This window comes from Vitis riparia, chromosome 6 (assembly GCF_004353265.1).
Source record: "Vitis riparia cultivar Riparia Gloire de Montpellier isolate 1030 chromosome 6, EGFV_Vit.rip_1.0, whole genome shotgun sequence".
NCBI lineage: Eukaryota > Viridiplantae > Streptophyta > Magnoliopsida > Vitales > Vitaceae > Vitis > Vitis riparia.
The window spans coordinates 4818724-4842090 of NC_048436.1; the positions used below are offsets into that span (position 1 = coordinate 4818724).

The 23367-nt window shown below is 30.4% G+C and overlaps 1 protein-coding gene and 1 pseudogene across 1 annotated transcript; both read left to right on the forward strand.

The window, feature by feature from the left end:
* Positions 1-684, forward strand: LOC117916320 (annotated as a pseudogene).
* A 19671-nt stretch (positions 685-20355) lies between these two features.
* Positions 20356-20894, forward strand: LOC117917117. Its single transcript, XM_034833338.1, has 2 exons — positions 20356-20522; positions 20647-20894. The coding sequence occupies exons 1-2, from the start codon at positions 20475-20477 to the stop codon at positions 20833-20835; spliced, it is 237 nt and encodes a 78-aa protein (XP_034689229.1). The 5' UTR covers positions 20356-20474; the 3' UTR covers positions 20836-20894.
* The last annotated feature ends 2473 nt before the right edge of the window (positions 20895-23367 follow it).

The following is a 23367-nucleotide window of genomic DNA, read 5'->3' on the forward strand; positions in this document are numbered from 1 at the left end:
TTTTTTTTTGCAGCTATGGGAGGAAACATGGAGACTGCACAGCTTTTTTTTCAAAAACGTGATTTCGAGGAAAATAGATCAATGGAGAGAGTGAGTCCATTCCTCAACCTGGTCAACGACCCCACCATTGAACACATCATCACTCTTCGCATTGCTCTCACCACTGCTGAATATTTAGCATATGAATGTGGCAAACATGTTCTTGTCATACTAGCAGATATGAGTTCTTTATGAGGTATCTGCTGCCCGAGAAGAAGTTCCCGGAAGGCGTGGGTATCCTGGGTATATGTGTGCTGATCTGGCGACAATTTACGAACGTGCTGGAGCCTGGACGTATTGAAAGAAGGAAGGGTCCCATTACACAAATCCCGGTTTTAACTATGCCCTATGATGATGTAACACATCCCGCTCCCACTGAGGACCAGATTTACATTGACAAACAGCTCCACCCACCAATCAATGTCCTCCCATCACTGTCTCGTTTAATGAAGAGTGCCATTGGTGAGGGGATGACCCGATGTATCCAATCAGCTCTATGCAAATTATGCAATTGGGAAGGATGTTCAAGCAATGAAAGATGTGGTTGGAGAAGAAGCACTCTCCTCTGAGCATCTGCTATATCTGAAATTCCTAGACAAATTTGTGACTCAGGGCATAGAAGCTGTTTCGGATTCTCCCCCATGAGAACGTCTCCTACTTGCTTTAATCAGAAATCGTCCATGTCATGCCTGCAGACCATATTGTTTAAGTTTTTGAACTCCATTGAATAGAGATCCTTAAGAAGATTGAGAAATGGCAGGAGCCACCTCCTGCAAAACAACCTAAACCTTTTCCAGTTTCTGATCCCGAGCCTAAAGAGAAGAGAGGTGGTCATCGGCTAAGAAAGATGAAGGAGAGGTATGCCATAACGGGTATGAGGAGGCTAGCCAATAGGATGCAATTTGGTATTTCCTGAAGAGAGTTCATTAGGGGATGGACTGGGGGGAGGATATAGAATGCTTAGTCCGGCCGGAAATGGGAATTTGCGTATCAGTTGGTCAGAGGAATTGAGCTGTCCAACCCCAGGCTCATGCAAATCAGCTTGGAAGTGTCACCTTTTTCTGAAATAGAAACCTCTTCAAAGGTCAAGAGGATCTGAATGAGCAAGATTGAAGCATTTCTTTATGGAATAATGTAGCCTGCCCGAGTATCATTCTCATCTCTGTCTTGTGTCAATCCAGCAATCTGAACTTTTCATGGTCTGGGTATCGTACCCCCAAAGACGAATTGATGCCAAGTTCACAAGGCTCCTCATTCGCATGGTCATTTTGGGGTTTTTTTTTGGTCAGTTCTCACTCATCTCCAGTTTCAGTACACTCATCACCTTCTTGTATTTTGCAGCTCCATTGGTGATTTCGGAAACGGCGTACAACTAATGTCCAAGGTGCGCGCCCCTATGTTCCTTTTTTTTTTTTAAAGTCCACTTGCTTCCTTTGTTTACTTATTTTTATGCATGCCTCCAAAACTCCATTTTAAAAAATCCTGCTTCCAAATCATTTTAATTCTTCAATTTTTCTCTCTTGGTTTTAAATAAATCCCGTTTTAATAAATCAATTACTACCATTTTCCACTTAGCATGCATCTTTTATCTTATTTTTATTTTTATTTTATTTTATTTTTAATTTTATTTTATTTATTTATTAGTAGTATTATTATTATTATTAATATATATATATATATATATATATATATATATATATATATATAATATATATATAAACACGATAACACACCCGAAATTTTGATCGTGTCCTATGCATCTCTATACTCACATATTTTTCACCAATTTTTCGGCAATATATCGACAAAAAAATCGATTTTTTGAGTTTGTAATTCAAAAATCTGAAATAGGCTTTAATGGACGGGCCCAACAGCTTCTTCCACACAGCAGCTTACTCTTTAAAGCCCAGCCCTCGAGGCGCATTTAACCAGGACCTCATGAGGCAATACTCATTTTCATTCTTGTTTGTGGCCAATGTGGGATTGCATCTCATTCTTAAAATGAAAATATGAACTGGGCCAAAGGGAATTGATGCAGGACCCAGGCCAGCTATGCTGTTTGTATTAAGTTTACATGTGTTATATATATACATTTATATTACAAACAAACATTATATAGAGGATTCGTAATGTAAATGTCCTAACTATATATATATATATATATATATATATATATTATAAATTAATTAAAATCAAATTATTGCATATAAATTAATTTTAAATATAGTGTATTTTGTATATTAATTAAATATAAATTTATAATACAATTATCAATATTTTAAAATAAAAAATAATACATCCAAATTGCATGAATCTCTATAAAATATATATTTAATTTATCATATGTATATAATTTTTTTTTAATAAAACAACTTTAAAATGTCTATTATTGTTTTTTATATCACTTTTTAATTTTTTTTTCAATATTTCCATAAATGTCTATTATTATTCCAATTTCTTTCCAGCAAACATCTTTCATAAATTCTCCTTGATTTTTTTTTCTTCTAATTTTCACATTTTTAATAAGCTTGAATAATTCTATCATTCCAAGTAATGAAATTTATGGAATTAATTTATGCTAAAATAAATTGGGTTTTGGTGGGGCCCCACATGTGTGATTTTCGCATTGACTGATTAATTGCCATGCTTGGTTGCCATGCTTGCTTGATTTACTTTGTAATACATGTGATTATTTCATGTTTGTTTGCTAACCTTTGCTTCCCATGAAATAAACCAGTCCACCACTCAGATACGTTCTTTGCCTCTCATATTCATTCGGGTATTTTGTTTTGATTTTCATTTGATATCCATTGATCTTCTTACCAATTGTCATGATTGCTTCATCTTATTAGTAGAGACCTGATTTTAGGGACTTAGAGGGGTGCTATGGTCTTTATCGTACATTCCCGATAAGTAACCTGACCCCTGAACCAGATTAGGTTTTTTGCAGGCCACATTTTCCAAATAAGGAGTTACACTTAGGGTTTTCTTTCTTATTTTGTTTACCCTTTAAAATTAAAACAAAAATAAATGGCGACTCCAAGTCATTTTCTAAAAAAATAAATCATTTTTTAAAATAAAAAAGTGAGCTCGCCATTGAGTGGAAAAGCATGAGCAGAAATGCGGGGTCCACAAGAAGGTTGTTCATACATACTGGTTAGGGTGGCCATGAGGGACATGTTGTGCTCTTGTTTTTTTTATCTTAAAAGCAACTGATTTTGATAAGGTTAATCTAATCGCAACAAAGGCTTAGCAATCGAGCAAATCCCATTCATTTTCATCCATAAGTTTTGGTTTCTCCCCCAATGATAGATACAAATCTTTTTGGTGCAGAGAATCCTTTATCTACATCTTTTAGAAGCCGAAATTCATACCATCTTTCATAAACTTATTTTTCTAAACTGAAGTTTAAATTTGTTAGGCTCAGATTAACAGATTTATGCTCAGGTTAGTCAGGCTAGTCAAGTTAACAAGCATAAACTTAATATCAATTTCCCTAAATATTTTACAAATCAAACAATATTTAACAAACAAAAAACTGTTGAAAAATTATTTAATTAAGATTCTAGAACCTTTGCAAATCTATACATCAATATGTGAATAAATAACATTCATATACCTAATCAATCCAATATTTACAATCCTACCTTACAATCAATAAAATGAATCAAAAGCTTTAACAAAAAAACATCAAATAAGATTAAGTAGCATTTTTTAATCAATTTCCAAGTCAACAATCACAATAGAAATGTTTTTAAAAACGTGTCCAAACACACCCTTAACATTTCTATAGCATTTATGTAGACGAGGGTATGAATTTTACAATCTAGGATTGACCATTTTTTTGGCTTTGCATTTTAGGTTGGGGTGGAACATTAACAAATGAGAAAATCCACATATAGCAGTCATGGATTTTATCCTTATGATTGTTAGTTAACCATCACCCAATGAGACTTTTGGACAACAAAGCTACCGTCATGACTGTCAGCCATCCTCAGCATTTCCCTCATGAACATATATGTTATTCTCTATTCTCAAAATCCTAAATGGATTTCAGAAACGGTTGACTCACGTTTTCATTGCTCCACTGACCAGAAGACAAATTAAGTTGACAAACAACCGTCTTTCAACCTATTTCTTTACAAAATATCTCCTCTTATATACACATCTCTCTCCACACCTACAATCCCATCATCTACCTTTATTTCTTGAACTTCTCTTTCTTGACGTCGATTGTTCTGCAAATGCCTATTTCCTCTAGTTTTGTTGCCATGGCCATCTATGCTACTGAGGTAACCAACAACTTTATTACATAATCTATTCCTTTTTTTTTTCGTTATTTGAATAGGTGACTCAAAATAAAGGTAAAATTGTAAAAGTAACCTCACTAGTTAATTGTTTTGAGAGATGACTTAATTTGGACATTTTTACCCTTATTTATTTCCTTCCAAAAACACATAAGATCCCCACCAAAGACATGATATCCCTCCAAAAGCATAAAACTTTAGTTTTACCTCTCTCATCGGTACTACATCTCTCTCACCAACACTGTGAGTACATCCATATACACCATCTCTGTAACCCACCAATAAAACTGATAAGAGAGAAGTAGAAAAGAGTAGAGAAATAGAGAAGAGTAAGATCCCCCACCAAAGACATGATCTCTCCAAAAGCAAAATATATTAGTTTTGCCTCTCTTATCGGTACTACATCTATCTGCATATCTCTCACTAACATTGTGAGTACATCCCTATACACCATTACTGCAACCCACCATCAAAATTGAGGTAATAGAAGCATAGCAGATTTAAAAAAAAAAAAAAAAACATATGGCAAGGTCGAATGAAGGTATGTAAACCCATTTGGGAAAACAAATTATCTTAGTTTTGCTATTCTCAACATTATTTGGTTGTAGGGAAAAAATGAAATTTTTAGAGTAAACATGAGTGAAAATTTTTTAGAGTAAACATGAGTGAAATTTTTTGTTAAAAAGATTTGTATGAAAAGAGTAAAGTGCGTATTTAACATGTAAAAACTGGACGTAACTAGTGTTAAGTTCTTTATATATAAAACTTGAAGATAGTTGAGTACAATTCAACATGTTAATCGACAACTTTGCGGGATTGAGTTTCTTATCCAAATAACTACTATTTTAATATTGTTTTTTTGTATCAATAATTCAATTTATTTATTTACTTATTTATTTTTGTTACAGTGATTGATGAAGTGGGAATAATGCTTTTGTATGAAGGAGATTGGGTGCAAAATGGAAACATGTACTACTTTGAAGGTTGCCAAGGTAAAAGTATTAAACTTAAGAAGACTACAACATATGAAGAATTATTGAAGATTGTTTGTCACATTTTGAAAGTAGATCCAATAGAGCACAATATTTTGATTAATTATGTATTCAATGGCAATATACCATCCACTCCTATATAGCTAAGAGATGATGGAGATGTGAAAATTTTCATTCGTTTAAATTGTATTGATGGTAAGTTTCCAGTTCTATTATGTATCACAATAGAGAAAAGAAGTGACAATCATAGGTATGACTCAATCATCAACACTGATTTTGGCTCTCATACTTTATTTGGGGTTGAGAAAGAAATCAATATGGACCCAATATTCAAAAATAGTAGTGAATCTTTGAGTGGTTTTGATGATGAAAATAGAACGAGGTTGAGCTATGATCCACTTAATTGTTTTGATTCTCATAACTTGAATATGAACAACGATGATGAAGATGGTGGAATGAATGTCAACCCGAACAAGGATAGCCAAGTAATGCAAATTGATGTAATGGAAAAAGACAGTAATGGAATATGAAAGTCATGTAGAAGAAAGCATAGAAGAACCATTTATAGTTGGTTATAGTGAAACTGGTGATGATTACATGGAAGAGCACCAAATATACTCCAATAGGAAAGAATTGTAGAAGAAGTTGTGCATGATTGCTTTGAAAAGAAAGTTTTAGTTCAAAACATTAAAATTATATGTTTGATGTGTCAATAAAGAATGCAAGTGGCGACTTCGTGTAATCAAGTTGGGAAATTCTGATTTATTTCAAATAAGGAAATATCATTCAACACACACTTGTAGCTTGGATATGATATCCTATGATCACGGTCATGCAAGTAGTTGGTTGATTGGTGAAATCATAAGAGAAACATATCAAGGGGTTGGTTGTCAATATTGACAAAAAGACATTGTAGCTGATATTCGAAACAAGTTCAGTGTGGGGATAAGCTATGATAAGACATGGAGAGTTAGAGAATTTGCTCTAAGTTCTATTAGAGGATCACCATAAGAGTCATATAGTGCTTTACCATCTTATTGTTATGTGTTGGAGCAAAAAAATCATGACACCATTACTGAGATAGTTATTGACCACGATAATCAATTTAAGTATTTTTTTTTATGGCTCTTGTTACATGTATTTATGGGTTTCGTACATCAATAAGACCTGTCATTTCAATCGATGGAACATTTTTGAAGACAAAGTACTTAGGAACTTTGTTTGTAGCAGCATGTAAGGATGGAAACAATCAGATATACCCTTTATGTTTCAGAATTGGTGATTCTGAAAATGATGCTTCTTGGGAATGGTTCCTAAAAAAATGGCATGGAGTAATTGGCCATGTTGATGATCTCGTGGTGGTTTTAGATCGTCACAACAACATTGAAAAAGTTATGCGAAAATCTTTTCCTGATGCAAGCCATGGTGTGTGAACTTATCACATGAAGAAAAACCTCAAAACAAAGTTTAAAAATGTTGAAGTCCATAAGTTGTTCATGATGTTGCTTATACATACTGCTTGTCAGAATTCAATATTATATTTGGGCAACTACAAATGATTTCTCTGAGAGCAGCAACATATATAATAGATGCAGGTGTTAAGCCATGGGCACATTCACATTCTACCAAAAAAAGATATAACATTTTGACCACAAGGATTGCTGAAAGTTTGAATGCTATGTTAAAAGATGCAAGAGATCTTCCTATTTTGCAATAAATTGAAGAGTTAAGAAATTTACTTTAAAAACGGTTTGCAAATCGTAAACAACAAGCACTGTCAATGACAATTGAGCTAACAACATGGGCTGATGGAGTGCTTCATGTAAGGTACAATACATCATCAACTTATGAAGTTGAAGCAATCAACTCGATGAAGTATAATGTTAAATATAATGGTGTTAGTGATCATGTGAATTTACATAATCATTCATGCACATGTCGACGGTTTGATCTTGATCACATATCGTGTTCACGTGCTATTGTTGCTTGTAGATATGCACATATGTCATGCTATCCTTTATGCTCCAAATATTACACAGTGAACTCATTATTATCTTCATATGCTGAGTCCATCTATCTTCCTGGACATCAAAGCGATTGGATGATACCTGATGATATAAGCAGTAGAGTTATATTACCATTGAAAACAAGACGACTAGCAGGAATACCAAGGAATGAAAGAATCCTTTCAAATGGAGAAGGTAAGCACAGATGGCGGTGTGGTCGATGTGGTGATTATGGCCATAATCGGAAGTCATGCAAACGACCAATCCCTCTACATTATCAGAATGATAATAGTGGACACACTGAAATAAGCATGCAAGATTGCTCCTTACAATCAGAGAACAAATGAAACTGTCACTAAGCCAATTTTATGGTGAATTTTTTGTTGTTTTTTGTAGATGATGATTGGGCATATAAAATATTTGATATTCTAATTTTTTTTATATATTGTGAATAAGGGCACAAAACGAATAATTGTACTTTGATTCAGTCTCTTTTAATTAAATGATGAACTTAAAGCTTAAAAATGAAGTTTAAGTTCATCCCTCAACACCAACTCATTTGAAATGACAAGTGAACTCTTTATTTATTTTTTGAATACTAGTCTCGTTAGTATTCGATCATACATATTTGGAAATGTTTTAATCTTTTATTGATGTTAAGATCAAACACATTATGTATGTCGAGATCATTCATATATACAACTTTAATTGAGGACATTCACCTAAACTACACTAGGGTTAAATTTCTTTTACAAAGAATTTAACAATGGTTAAGTTTAAGTTATAAAAACTTATCTGAATGAAAGTGAAGTTAAGTTTTTTTAATTAAAGAACTTAGTAAGAGTTAAGTTTTAATTGAGGATATTCAACTGAACTGTACTAGGGTTAAGTTTATTTTCCAAAGAACTTAATAGTAGTTAAGTTTCATTTAAAAAAAATGACTTGAACGAAACTAAAGTTAAGTTTTTTTAATAAAGAACTTAACAGGAGTTAAGTTTTAATTGAGGATATACACTTGAACTGCACTAGGGTTAAGTCTAATTTACAAGTAACTTAACAATTAAGTTTGAATTAAAACAAATGTCCTGAACTTAACTGAAGTTAAGTTTTTTTAATAAAGAGGATAGTAGGAGTTAAGTTTTAATTGAGGATACTCATCTGAACTGCACTAGGGTTAAGTGTAAGTTACGAGTAACTTAACACTCGTTAAATTTGAATTAAAACAAATGTCCTGAACTAAACTGAAATTGAGTTTTTTTAATAAATATTTTAGTAGGAGTTAAGTTTTAATTGAGGATGTTCACCTAAACTACACTAGGGTTAAGTTTCTTTTACAAGTAACTTAACACTCATTAAGTTTGAGCAAAAAAATATGAGCTCTACATTGAAATATAAGTTTCTATTATTATGCTTACTACAATAAATTCAAACCTGTTAACAATCATAACACAGTCACATTTATAAAAATAAATAAATTTGCAACCATTCATTTATCTAGATATATGAAAAACATGTAACTATTTAAATGCGTGCTATAACATAGGAATTTGCTAAACAAAAAACTTCAATGTCATTACATAGAAACATCGTTCACTATCCAATTACAATCCATTTACAATAGTAGGATCCCATAGGAAGTTCTTTATGGAAAAATAACTCCACTGCCATCTTCTCACGAAACCAATCCATTCGCTCGCCTATAAGTGTATCCATTGGATGGTTGTTCATCAGGTCTTCTGCAAATTTGATTAAAAAAAAATACCACAATCACCACTGAATGAACACACAAAAAGTGATGTTAGCAATGTTAAATATTATTGTATATATAATGAAATATGTGTGTTGGCATGGAAAATATTGTACTTACTCCTTTGTTTGTTGTGGAATGTTGTTCAATCTCTCAATGTCCCATGCATGTTCACCCTTGGGGTCACCATTCTCCCCATAGTATTTTGTAGCACTTAAGATACGTGGTAACAACATTGCTATCGGTGTGACAAGTGTTTTCAATCTATTGGGTTTGTTAATTGACTTTAAGGAGTCAAATGCAAATTCTCCTACTACGAAGGTGGACAACTCCCAGTACCCAATGTGTGTTCCTTAGATTGATAGGAACATATATGACATCAACCCCAGACCATTTCAAAAAAGGCCTAAATAAAGACCCATGGCATAATCGATGAGGATGTCATCTTCCAGTAAAAGGTATTTGTTCCATGTCTTTTGATTCATCCTCCAACAACCATCTACTTTTTGCTACATAAGGAAAAAATAATCAGAAGTGGTGAATATAACTTTAAAAACAAAGTGAAACAAAGTTAAAATGCACTAATATGCATACCCAAAATAATGTGTCAGTGGTGGTGAATTTTTGTGTAAACACATCAGAGTTTAGTATCCTCTTTTTTAGAAGAAAAAAAGTATAAAGTGGCATCAATATGTTGATAAGGAATAATAATTAGTAATCCAACAAATTTTGTATATTATTGAATAATGTAGGAAACTGTCATAAATTGAGTCACTGAGCCATTCTCCAGGAAACATTATTTTCTGAAACCATTTTTGGTCCACCTTCGTATACTTGATGTTCACTTCAAACCTTTACGTCATATAAGGAAATAAACCATTTTTCAACTTCAAAAATTACATTAAAAAAAATTAATCGAGTCCATATTGTAGATAACTTACTTTTCCTCAATCTCATCATTAATATATTCTGTATAAGCTACCTTTACCTCCATTGATGGTGGTCACAATGGATCAAAGATTGATGATGTTATGTCAGTCTTACTCATTAATAACTTCCTTCTCTTTGTGGGATCTGTAAATGGGTGTTGCAGTAGATGAGATTTCTTTACCTCTCTTCTTCGCTTAAAGATATTCAGTGATAGTTGATGTGGGGAAACATGAACTACTGTCGCATCAAGTGGGTCATCTTTCAACACATCCTTATCATTGTCTTTTCTCGATGTCAAAATTTTTTCTAACTTTGATTTGAAGTCCAATGTTGTTTCATTTCCCATTGTTGCAGTATATGGCTCATTACTCGATTTTCCAACCTGAAATTGCATAGAAATATATAAATATATTTGAAAAGGCATTGTTAGTAATTTAAAAAATATAAAAAATATAAGGTCATGGAAAAACATTAACTGGTGTTTCATTCTATGCATCATCCATTGAAGCCTCCTTCTTATTATCTTTTCCCGGTGTTTCAAATTTTCCTAACTTTGATTTGAAGTCCATCGTCATATCATTCCCCATTGTAGCATTATATGACTCAATTCTTGGGTTTCCAATCTAAAATTGCATAGAAATATATTAATATATTTTAAAATGTGTTGTTGGTTTTAAAAAAATAAAATAAAAAATTTAACACATGTTACTAACATCCAACAACAGCTCACTCAAGCCATCAATCTTACTTTTTTTTTTTTTTTTCAATTTTGTTTGGACTTCATTAAAATTTGCTTCTGTCTTTTCTTGAAAGTTGATGAACATCATAAGCAATTCCTTTACATAAGAAAAAACATTATAACATTAGTCAAACATTCTTAAACATGTATAGTGAAATAATATTAATAACTTTTTTTAGTTACCTTGAATGAAGGTAATTTAGAACTATCACCTTCTTTTCCACCTTTCATTGTTGCTACTGCTGCTACAGTATAAGCCTCAGCTTCCTCATGATATTTATTTTTCTCCCAATCATTCACATTATCTTGTAAGGCATCATCCGACTGAGCTTCAAATTCAAAACATTTCACATACTCTTGTTCACCCTCTTCCAATGTTAGAATGAGTATGGAATGCAAAGATAACTAATAATTCAAGATAGAAAGAAAACAATTAATAATAAGAATACGGTTATGTAAATAAGAAAGCAAGTATAAGCAAAAATTAAGATATCACTCACATTTGACTCTAAAAATAATGATTGAATCTCAGTGTACTTTGTAGTTGCAATCCCTATCCAATTTAAAATTCTAGGAAAACTTCTACCAATGCAACTTGCATATTTCATTCCAAGCAATGGAATGACTTCACATGCCCAAATTTGAAAGGCATATGGAAATCCCACAAGTGCATGCTTCATATGATGCATTCCCTTTTCTTTTTTTCTCTACATATTTTGATTATCTTTTGTCCAAAGTCCTTTTCAACCTAAATAATGTTCTTTCATGGAAAATTTTCCCATAGGAATACTTGTTGAACTCCTCTAAATTATCAACAAGTTGAACTCATTGTAAATCTATCAAATTCTTCCATTCTTTTCTTAGTAGAAGATGCTCAACAAAGTACAACAATGCTAACTTCACAATGTCTTCATCAAGATTTGATTTCCCATTTAACTTTGCCTTATTTTTTGTTTTCTTTGTGCTCATTCTCTTTCTTTTCTTACATAATGCGATGAAAACCTCTTCCAATTAATCATTGCAAATCTTATTCTTTCTATTAAAATACCGATCTCTTATCCTTAAAGATGTTATGTCAAATTGTGAAAATTTCCCAAATTTCAACCCAATTATCAATGCAAACTCCAATGCACTAAATCTCAAACCTTTAGAGTGAACAAATATCCACATATCATCTTTTTTTTTTTAATGTCACATTGGCGTAACAACATATTATGAACAATTTGAGCCGAAAATTTCAAATCAGCCTTACCCAAGAAGTGGCCAAAACAAGATGTTTTAAACATCTCTAGTTGGGTTTCATTCAAGTTCTTCTTTATGTTGTCAATGACAATAATGTGGGATAATCAAGCCACCTTAGACGGGAAGTGATCTTCATTGCGTATTTTCTGTATGAAAATTGTTGAAGAAGTGGTAGCCTACAAAGTCACATACATTGTGCTTCACATTAAGAAAATATATTAAGAGTTACAAACATTCTGCATGAACTAAAATAAATTACAAAAAATTTAACTACTTCTACTAAAATCAAAATATCGATTCAATTAATTATATTGTAAGCATGTTTCAAATATTTTAACTGAGAACTTAACTACAGTTGTGTTATTTGTTAATGAGACTTAACCCTGGCTAAGTTTAGGTGAATTTTTATTTTTTAATAACTTAACCTCGGTTAAATTCTTTCTATATAAAACTTAACTATAGTTTAGTTTAAATGAATATTTTGATTAACATATAAAAAACTTAACTTGATTAGTTCATTATTTATGGCAAACTTGAGATATAATATCATCCATAGACTTATTATCTAGGCTTAACTTATTTGGTACATTTTTAGCATATGAAATGCAATAGATATATATTTTTCTATTGAAGGATTGATATCATATACAAGAATCATCAACACATTAACATCCCAAATATACAAAAAATACAAACCTTCTCATTAGATTCTTTAGTATTTGCCATTAAAGATGAGTAGTTCATTTTCTAGGATGATCACTTTTGGAGTTATACTAGATTGAAAATCTAATTTTTTTTTCCTTGTCCCTAAAAAATAAATATAAAAAAATTCAAATAACAATCATCCATTTACTTATTAAAATCCATAAGTTTATACTAAGTATATGTATATATATAAAGAGAGAGAGAGAGAGAAATAGAGACCATTGTATAACATTCTTTTACATCACCTAAGAAACAATTTTTAGAAATTTACATTTTCATAAAACTTACACTACATTTTTCATTGAATTCTTTTAAATCTTTTATTGATGAAAGAGATTGCATGATGCACATGATTTTCTAATGAGTTCAAATACTTTGGTTATTCATGCCTAAATTTTAAGAACTAATCATGAGTCCATGTCATATTACTTTTCCTTGCATCTATATCTAGATATAAATGAAGTTCTAAAGGACCATCCTTACTAATAGAAAGCATATGGTAGAAGTATTTTGGCTATACATATGCATCATCTCACTCAATATCTTAGTTGTGAGTAATATTTCAATCCTTAGTCGGGATCATTCTTTGTCATGACTTTTGTTAGAGATTACTATTTCAATGTTGTGGTTTGCATTGTAGGACCAACTAGGTCCCAAATTTAACAAATGTCACTTATGATCTAGTAAAAGCAAACTGGGTTTAGACCTTGATGGGGTGCTTCTTAAAGTTGGTTCACATCCAAGGGAGAGCAGGGATTTTATTCTCAATCCATACAAGCGAAATGGAAATTGTAGATAGGCAAGGGATGCAAATTGCTTGATGAAAATTGAGATTTTTCAGTTAAACCAACTTCCTATCCCTTGGAAAAAGAACTACAAATAGGAAAAAAAAATTCCCACACTGCTAAAAAACTAGACACCTAACTGGCAAAGACTACAATGATTTCCAATTTTGTCATTACTAGAAAAGAATGACTATTCATGTATATCATATTGGTTCAATTACTTAAAAGTTAAGCAACACAAAAGGAGAATAATTGACATGAATGCTCATAGAAGAAGTATTGTTTTTACTTTATGATATAAGCCAAAACTACTCTAAAAAAAGGGTTTTGAATTTTGGAAAAGAAATCAAAACCATTCTTCCAACACTGCTCATGGAAAAAGACTTCAGCAACACTTTCAATATCTCTACCTGGAGGGTTTAAGGAAACAAATTCATTTTCCTATGGGACAAATGAAATGTTTCTTCCAATCACCAAGGAGGAGATATCAAAATGGGGACAAATTCTATTTCTCTTATTATGATTCAACTCTTTAGAAGACCAAATTGGTCAACACATTTGTCACTTTTCTACTAGATTTCTACACTATAGAAACAAAGCATTTGCCACAACATCATGCTTCAAAATCTTAACTAGACCAAAACATCAAAATAAAATAGCCAAGAAATCTAATTAAAGACATTTTTTTTCAATTTAACTAGATATCTTCTTTGGTAGACTAATGTATTTTCAGAGTTCAAAATCAAAGAGGAATATGCTAACAAATTAAAGAAAAACCCTTATATTTATGCTTAATAAAAAGTGAACGTATAAACCCATTACTTTTTCTCGCATTTTTTCTAAAACCATGCAGAAAGAAAACACACACCTCAAGCAAATGTATGAAATCAACAAAGAGAGAATCCAAAAAAACAAACTATTTCAAAGTAATAAACATACTTTTCAAGATCCTTTTCAGTTTTCTTCCATTTCGTTTCGTTTTCTTCCATTCCCGCATTTTTTCAGAAACTGGAGAAAAAAAAATTCACACTTCAATCAAATGAATAACCTTTTAGAATCCTTTTACACAAATTATCAATAACAATACGCAAATCTACAATATATATATATATATCATAAGACCATATAGTGTGTTGTAGTCTACCATTCAAGAGAGAACCCTTGGTTCGTTCTCTTTCTCTTCCTTTCTACTCTTTTGAATTTCAAAGGTTTCTCTTTTTTTTCAGGGGTAATTTAGTCCAAAATGGGGCATTCTTCAGGTTTTTAAAAGGCAGAGGTCATTTTTCCAAATACTAGCTTATTTTGGCACTTAATTGATTTAAGCAAATTAAGCAAGACTTAATGCTTTGAATTCATAACGAGTTTAGGAATTTTCATAAATAACTTGAAACTTAAATATTGATTTAATTAATATAAAAACATTGTGGATAAAAATTAGTTTAAAATGAATGTATTGATTGCCCTTTATATAGAACCATATTTCTTTTTTTCTTTTTCTTTTTCCTTACCACACAAATAAACTACAACATAAACAAGATTGAATGCATTGAATTTTTAACAAGCCTAATAATTTTTAGAAATAACTTAAAACTTAAACAATGATCTAATTAATAAAAAACAAAATTATGGATAAAAAATATTTTACAAGACTTTTTTTATTTCTTTTTTTGCATATAATTATATTATTATAAATTATCTTACCAGAGAAATGAATTTCAAATTAAGTGACACTTTATGTTGATAATGAGGTCAATAATTCTCAAAATTAAAAATAAATCTAATCACTACAAAAAATAATAGACCAAAATCGATACATTATAAATTATGACTTTACTGTTTCTCCTATGAAATACCATTTTTTTCTAATTTTCTAACTATATAAATAGGTTCTAAATTAAGTGATACATAATTAATAATATAAATTATTTAATAAATCTTCTAATTTTGAAAAATAATTTAGAATTTTAAAAACTAATCCAACTAATTACAGATTAAATCAATTATACTTTTTTTTTATGAAGATGTTAATATTCATATTTTTCTAACATCTACCAAAATATTATTTTTCTAAAAAAATAACAATAATTTTTTATTTTATTATAATATTACTATTCATATTTTATTCAAAGCTATTTATTTTTAATCATGAAATTGTTTTCATTTTTTATAAAACTTAAATTAAATTTAATTAATATTCTATAAATGAAATTTTTAGTGTCATGCATATAACATAATTAAGCATTGAAAGCATCATAATAGTTTAGCAAAAACATAGAGCTCTCATAACCACAAAACAAAAACAATAGTTATTATTATTATTATTATTTAACATTTTTTATCATCTTCATTTCAAAAACATTTTAGGGTCACTATCAAAATTTGGGCATGTTCTAAGATTATGTTATCGGTTGAACTGAACAAAGAAAACAAAAGTTTGGGCAAAAACTTTGTAAATTGAAATTTTGGAGTCATTGATTTGAAAGAATTAATGAAAATTTGACATTTATCACTGTGAAAATGTGAAATATATATTTTATGCCCCAAAATACCTAACAATCATATACCAAATTATTTTTTATTTTTTACTCCAAGGAAATATTTTGAAGTCATTGACACTAAAAATTTGGTCAAATAAATGACATTTGTCATAGTAAAAAAATAGGTTAAAAGAAACTTTTATTTACATTACAAAACAATAACGAACAATTTTCCTTAAATAGTTAAAATAGTTGTCAAAAATTATTTTTCTAAATCATTTTCCAACCATCCAAACAAAAGGGTTTTGCCCTTCTTTATTTTAAGCACTTTTTCTATATTAAGACATTTGACTCCCCAAAGGTCTCCATATCCAAAATCTATATAAACTCCCTTCACATGACTAGCCACGCATTGGAAGCTAAAGAAAAAGGAATTTAACATAGAGATCATGGCACTCTCCATCATGAAGAAATGGCTCATATGTCTGACTCTTGTCAGCATGATTTTGGTCATGCACGTACATGGTGAGGTTCACATTGATAAGTTCCTAAACCCATGCCATGGACCGAGTCCACCAGTGGGTTGTCGCCAGAATCCCAAGGCTCCACCTCAAGAAGCCCATCGATGGCAAAGGGGTTGCTCACCCATCACCGACTGTCGCGGTAAAGGTTCCCCAGGTCTAGGAACTCCTGGACAGTTTGCATGATGAATAGAGGAAATGTTTCACGTTGCAGAAATGACGATCACACGTGACTAAATAAAGTGGTTTTCCATACCATGGATAAAATCTTCAATCTTGTTTGATATTTAAAATATTTACTAATTTATTATTATTTATTTTATAAATTAGAAAATATATATTTTTATTTCTTGCACAATTATTGGACAGTGATATGTAGTATTTGCTTCGAAAGAAAAGTAATAATTATTGGATATATTTTTAGTTAACATTGTCGTGTTAAGGTATTCAATTATATTTGTTTAGAATAAATAGATGTTTTCTTTTTACCTAGTTAAGTAGACACTATTTGATAGCTGTTTTCGAAAATAGTTCTGAAAAACTATTTTTGAGAACATGTTTTCTGATTTTGTTTTTAACCCGTTTTTAATATTTTAAAATATGTTTCAAAAATAGTTCTTATATCATGTGTTTTATTTTTAATCATTTTATAATTATTTTATGAGATAACTTTTAGAAAACAAGGGAAAACAATATAAAATAATTAAAGATGTTATCTAAAAATATCATATTTTCTTATCTTAAGAAAAGAAAAAAGAAAATAGTTTCTGATTGTCAAACGTATTTTCTTATTATTTTATTATGAAAAACAGAAAACTGTTCTCGAAAACAATTACTAAACAGACCCCTAGTCTTTCACTCTTATACCAATGTATTTAATATTTGTTTAAAGTAAGATAATTATATTTGATTTATCCGATCAAAATATAATTTGTGTTGTCTTTAATATATTCTTCAAAAAAAAATTTATATCTAAATTTACTTAAAAAATAAGAAAAAAATGATTAAAAGTAGAATATATGTTAATTATATTATAACGTATCTTAATTATATTTGATTCCTATTGATAATAAATTTACTAATTTATAAATTGCATAAAATCTAGGTAATATAATTTATTTTTAAGTTAAGAATTAATGAAAAGTTTAAAAGTGAATTTGATTGACAAATCAACTTTTAAGTGTTATCTAAATTTAAACTTTAGATTCATATGTTGGCAATATTTCAAATTTGAATTGAAGTGTCAAATATAATGGTCTCATTATTTAAACTTTCTAAAACATAGACAAACTATCCTTGATTTCAATGGGAAGGAGTGCAAGTAGAGAAGTTGAAGCTCTGGCATGAACATTTAAAATGAAACCATTATAACATTTTCTTTAAGGAAAAAAAAAATTGAAGAGTGGACAAAAATTCATGGAGTTTTTTAAACAAGAGTAGCTCATGTATCCTTTTGATGGAAGTTTGAGTAACAAATGAGCTTGAATAGTGAACGAATCTTCAACAAGTTTGAACATCCTTTACTAGTTCGACATTTCTTTGCATGCCCATGAAAAAAAATTAATTAAAGCAAAAAATATGTAGTTTTCTTTCATTCTTTTAAAGATGAAGACCACATTTTATGTAACAAAGTCGAGATCAAGTCTAGTTGACCTTTAGACTACATTTTTTATTCAAGAATTTGTGTCATCGTGAACTAAGATCGACTACAAGATCAAATTAAAGCACATGATCATATTATTGACATTTATTTTTCTTAAATATTAATATAAATTTGTTTTATCTTTTTTTCTCATCTTTCTTAGATCATACAACATGAAATGTATGCATACAATTGTATTTAACTTTCAAATAAAACTTGAATGTGAAAGGGCAAAAAATGCCCTCATCCTCTTCATCCCATCCTCTATCCACAAAAACCCTAACCTCATAAGGATCCAACACATGCAAGTTGGGTTGGTTTGAGTCAAGTTGTCAATTAATCCAATCACAACCTATTAACATAACCACATATACATAAGCAAAAATAAGAGCGAGAAAAAAAATTAACATGGTTCAACGATTATTGTGATTCATACATGCACAAATGCACTAACACTCAAAAATCCACTACTGAAATGAAAATACAAAAGTTACAATGGTGAAAACTCTCCCCCTTTCAATTGTGGCCATGCTATTTTCTTTTCACTCTCTAACTTAACCTTGAATCATAAAGGGTTAAATATAATAGGGGCAAACTCATCATTCAATCCTCGACATCTCTTGTGTAGCATGATAAGACTAATTCAAACTTCATAATCTAACAATCTCCCACTTAAAAACTAAAGTACAAATAAATATCTTCCTTTAATGATTAATGAATATGGTGCACACTTAAACAACCCATCCTCACCCATGACCCATTAAAGCTATGCACAACTCTAGTTTCTCTATTATCACTATTTTAGTCAACATGTTAATTGGATTCTTGCCACCTTGTATCTTCACAAATATTGACACTTCATCTTCAAGTAAAGACTTGATGAAGTGATAACAAAGTACAATATATTTAGTCATTAAATGAAATATTGAATTAGCCATATGTCTTTCACCTTAATACATTCGTCATATGTTTGACTCATAAATTTGCTAATGAATGCTGCAACCAAATCATCTTTTTGCTAACTTTTATCATAACCATGTACTTTGCTTTAGTTGTAGGCCTAACGTGTGAAATCCAACTAATAGTTATAAGTATCCCTAGTAAACACATACTTTGTAGTGCTCCTCTTGCAATCTGTCTCACTAGCTAATTAATTCAAATGTTGCTTAAAATTTTTATTCTCGAGCATCTTCAAATTAAAGAGCTTCATAATTAGGTATACCTTATTTATTATAGAAGGTTGTTCATACATACTGGTTAGGGTGACCATGAGGGACATGTCATGCTCTTGTTTTTTTTATCTTAAAAGCAACTGATTTTGATAAGGTTAACCTAATCGCAACAAAGGCTTGGCAATCAAGCAAATCCCATTCATTTTCATCCATAAATTTTGGTTTCTCTCCCAATGATAGATACAAATCTTTTTGGTGCAGAGAATCCTTTATCTACATCTTTTAGAAGCCAAAATTCATACCATCTTTCATAAACTTATTTTTCTAAACTCAAGTTTAAATTTGTTACGCTCAGATTAATAGATATATGTTCAGGTTAGTCAGACTAGTCAAGCTAATAAGCATAAACTTAATATTCAGTTCCCTAAATATTTTACAAATCAAACAATATCTAACAAACGAAAAACTATTAAAAAAATTATTTAATTAAGATTCTAGAACCTTTGCAAATCAATACATCAATATGTGAATAAATAACGATATTCATACACCTAATCAATCCAATATTTACAACCCTACCTTACAATCAATAAAATGAATCAAAAGCTTTAACCAAAAAACATCAAATAAGATTAAGTGGCATTTTTTTAATCAATTTCCAAGTCAACTATCACATTAGAAATGTTTTTAAAAACGTGTCCAAACACACCCTTAGCATTTCTATAGCATTTATGTAGACGAGGGTATGACTGAATCTTGGATTGGCCCTTTTTTGGGCTTTGCTTTTTAGGTTGGGGTGGAACATTAACAAAGGAGAAAATCCACAGATAGTAGTCATGGATTTTATCCTTATGATTGTTAGTTAACCACCACCCAATGAGACTCTTGGACAACAAAGCTGCCGTCATGACCCCCAGCCATCCTCAGCATTTCTCTCGTGAACATATATTTTACTCTCTATTCTCAAAATCCTAAATGGATTTCAGAAACGGTTGACTCACGTTTTCATTGCTCCGCCGGCCCAGAAGACAAATTAAGCTGACAAACAACCGCCTTTCAACCTCTTTCTTTACAAAATATCTCCTTTTATATATTCATCTCTCTCTACACCTGCAATCCCATCCCCTTCCTTTATTTCTTGAACTTCTCTTTCTTTCCACTGTTCTGCAAATGCCCATTTCCTCTAGTTTTGCTGCCATGGCCATCTATGCTACTGAGGTAACCAACAACTTTATTACATAATCTATTCCCCCTTTTTTTTTCTCTGATGTTTTTGAGATGTCGTGTTCCTTTTTTTTTTTCTTTTTTTTTTCTTTTTCCTTTTTTTTGGGTGGATTTGTAGGGTGTTGGACGAGCTCCGAGGGTTGAGAAGAAGGACATGATTGAAAGGCCTGAAACATCAACATCGGAGAAGAAGAAGGAGAAAAAGGAAGAAGAAGAAGATAAGAAGAAATCGAGACCATCTGAGTCGCCATGGTTTGCACCCGAGTTTGATGGGCTTCATTGTTTCGAGACTCTAGTTTCTCATTAATTTGCATTTTTGTAAAAATTTTAACTTCAAACAATATTCAATTTTCAATTATATACTCATGATATAGATTTAGAGTACATTTGGTAGTGTTTTTACTTGAAGTATTTTTTTAATGAAAATGTTTTTTAAAAAATTACGTATATAAAGTTTTTCCAAAAAAATACTACAAATGATTTTTCAATGATACAAGTAATTTTTTAGATTTTTAAAAATGTTTTTTAAATTTTATAAAATACCTAATTTTTTTCAAAACCAATTTTTAAAGTAAAAATATTTCCTAAAATTACTATAAAATAAACTCTTAATATGCTCTACTTTTAGTTATTATGAAGGATAATGACTTATGCCAAGAAAAACCTGCTAAGATAATCGAGTTGGTCAGGACGTACACAGTAAATTGTTATACAATAAGTGACACATGGTCAATTTGCCTTGTGCTGATTATTTTAGGGTCATTAAGAAATTTATTTTAATTATATGGGGGTAATCTTATTTTGTGATGTTAGTGGATGGTCTAATATTTTCTTACACTAATTTTTTTTTTTAAAAAAAAAATAGCATCGTAATTTTTGTAGATATTTTTAATATCTAAGCATCTGATGTATCTTCTTTGACATCAAATGAAGATCATGGATGGATGGTTGGGGAAAAAAGAAAGAAATTATTTGGTGAGCCTCGTTTCATGGACATGATGGAAAGGGACTTCCATCATAAAGTGTGAGGGAGCATATTGATCAATTGGTTTTATCTCATTTTCAGTGTGGGGTCATTTTATTTTGGCACTTAATAGCTCAAGCAGTTGACTTCGGTTGTGGAAATTAAAAGGCATAAATGAATCAAATTCATATTGATAAGATTAATTTGTTTCTAAAAATCAATTTGTTAATCTTTCTCATTTGAAATTTTATATTTTTTGTTGGGTATAATAATATCTCTCTTCAATTTGGAATGGTTCACTTAAATGGTGATGATATTAAACGTTATAAAAGTTTAGACGGTGTTTGGTTTTTTAATTTAATATTAAATACAATTTGATTTCAGATTTGAAATTTTTGTTTTTGGCTTTTCTTTTACTTATTTAGTTTTTAAATTTTTTTAACTGAATAAAAAAAGATAAGGTGTTTAGTAAAACTTAATATTTATTATTTAATAATTTAAATTAATTTTAAATTAAATTATACTTAAATTGTTGACTTCAAACTTATTAATTAATTTTTACTTTAAGTGTTAGAATTGTTTGATAAAATTAACCTAAAACTTATTTTAAATAATTAAATTGACATATTTATTCTCATAAATTATAATTAGACCAAAAGAGGTCGAGTAACGGTAAAGGTCATGGAATAATAAAGGAGATTGTAAAGATAATTAAAGCAAATAAGAGTAAAAAGATAAATAAAAATATATGTGAACCTAAAAAAAAGTACTTAAAGTTGTTTTTTACTTTAAATTATATTATTAAACATACTTTTATTTAATAACTTAAATTAGGTTATTAAGTCACTTTAAGTTATTAAATTAATTTATCAAACACTCACAAAATATTTGACTTTTTATATAATGTTAAAAATAATTTTTCTAAGCAACCAAAATATAATTTTAACATGACAATCATCCTGTTAATACTTGATATTTAATAGCAATAGAATAATAGTATTAATATATTAAGTTGTATTTAGAATTAAGTTAAATCTATTTAAATTTAAGTAAAAGAAAAAATCACCTTAATCTATTTATTTAAACACCAATTAAATTAGATAATTAACATAGTCAAAGTCGACAATTGGTACAAAGAGTAAAGGTCATAGACATGTTGGAGGAGAAATTGTGCACTCAAGGTCATGGATATATTGAAGGAAAAATTATTGGATTGCAAGGATGTTGCTCTTAAACTAAAAGGCGAGTCTCTTAATTAAAATTAACATACATCCATTAATGAAATAACACAATCTGCTTTCCAAAATTATGTGGCAAAGTAGATGTTTTGAGTATGAATTTTTCTGGGATTAAGGCTAATTAATCACACGTACGAATCTTATATAATGCTGATGAGTCCTACAAAACTTTGGGGACTTGGATGATGTACGTTCACATAAATGAAAACACCTACCACAATGGACCTCATTACTAGTATGTCTAAATGCCTGCTCTCTTAGGTGATTGGTGAGGACGCCCCCCTAGCCAAACTTTTCCAATCGAATAATTGGAAACTGTCCAGGACAATCGGTTAATAAGATTTACGCCTTGGTTGATAATAGAAGCCTTGATAAGATGCATATGTTGGAAAGGTTTGGAGCTGTGGCTTGAGCTGCCTAGCAATAGGTCAATGGTTGGGTACCAACTGTGCTCATATCTAACCTCATTGACTTCTTATGCGAGAGTTTCAACTTTGATGCATACATCTCACCTCCTCCTTCAACCTCATGAGTCTCAAATTTACCTGCAATAACCATTCTATAGATACATAGAATATGTTGATCAATCAAACAGATAATTACCCATCAAACACATGTGTGCATCACTATTTGTAGC

What these genes read in the sequence shown, in the direction of transcription:
- LOC117917117 (XM_034833338.1), top strand. Translation starts at nt 20,475, where the DNA reads ATGCCCATTTCCTCTAGTTTTGCTGCCATGGCCATCTATGCTACTGAG. An exon ending in TGGCCATCTATGCTACTGAG is followed by an intron (nt 20,523 to 20,646) that starts GTAACCAACAAC and finishes GTGGATTTGTAG; the next exon opens with GGTGTTGGACGAGCTCCGAG.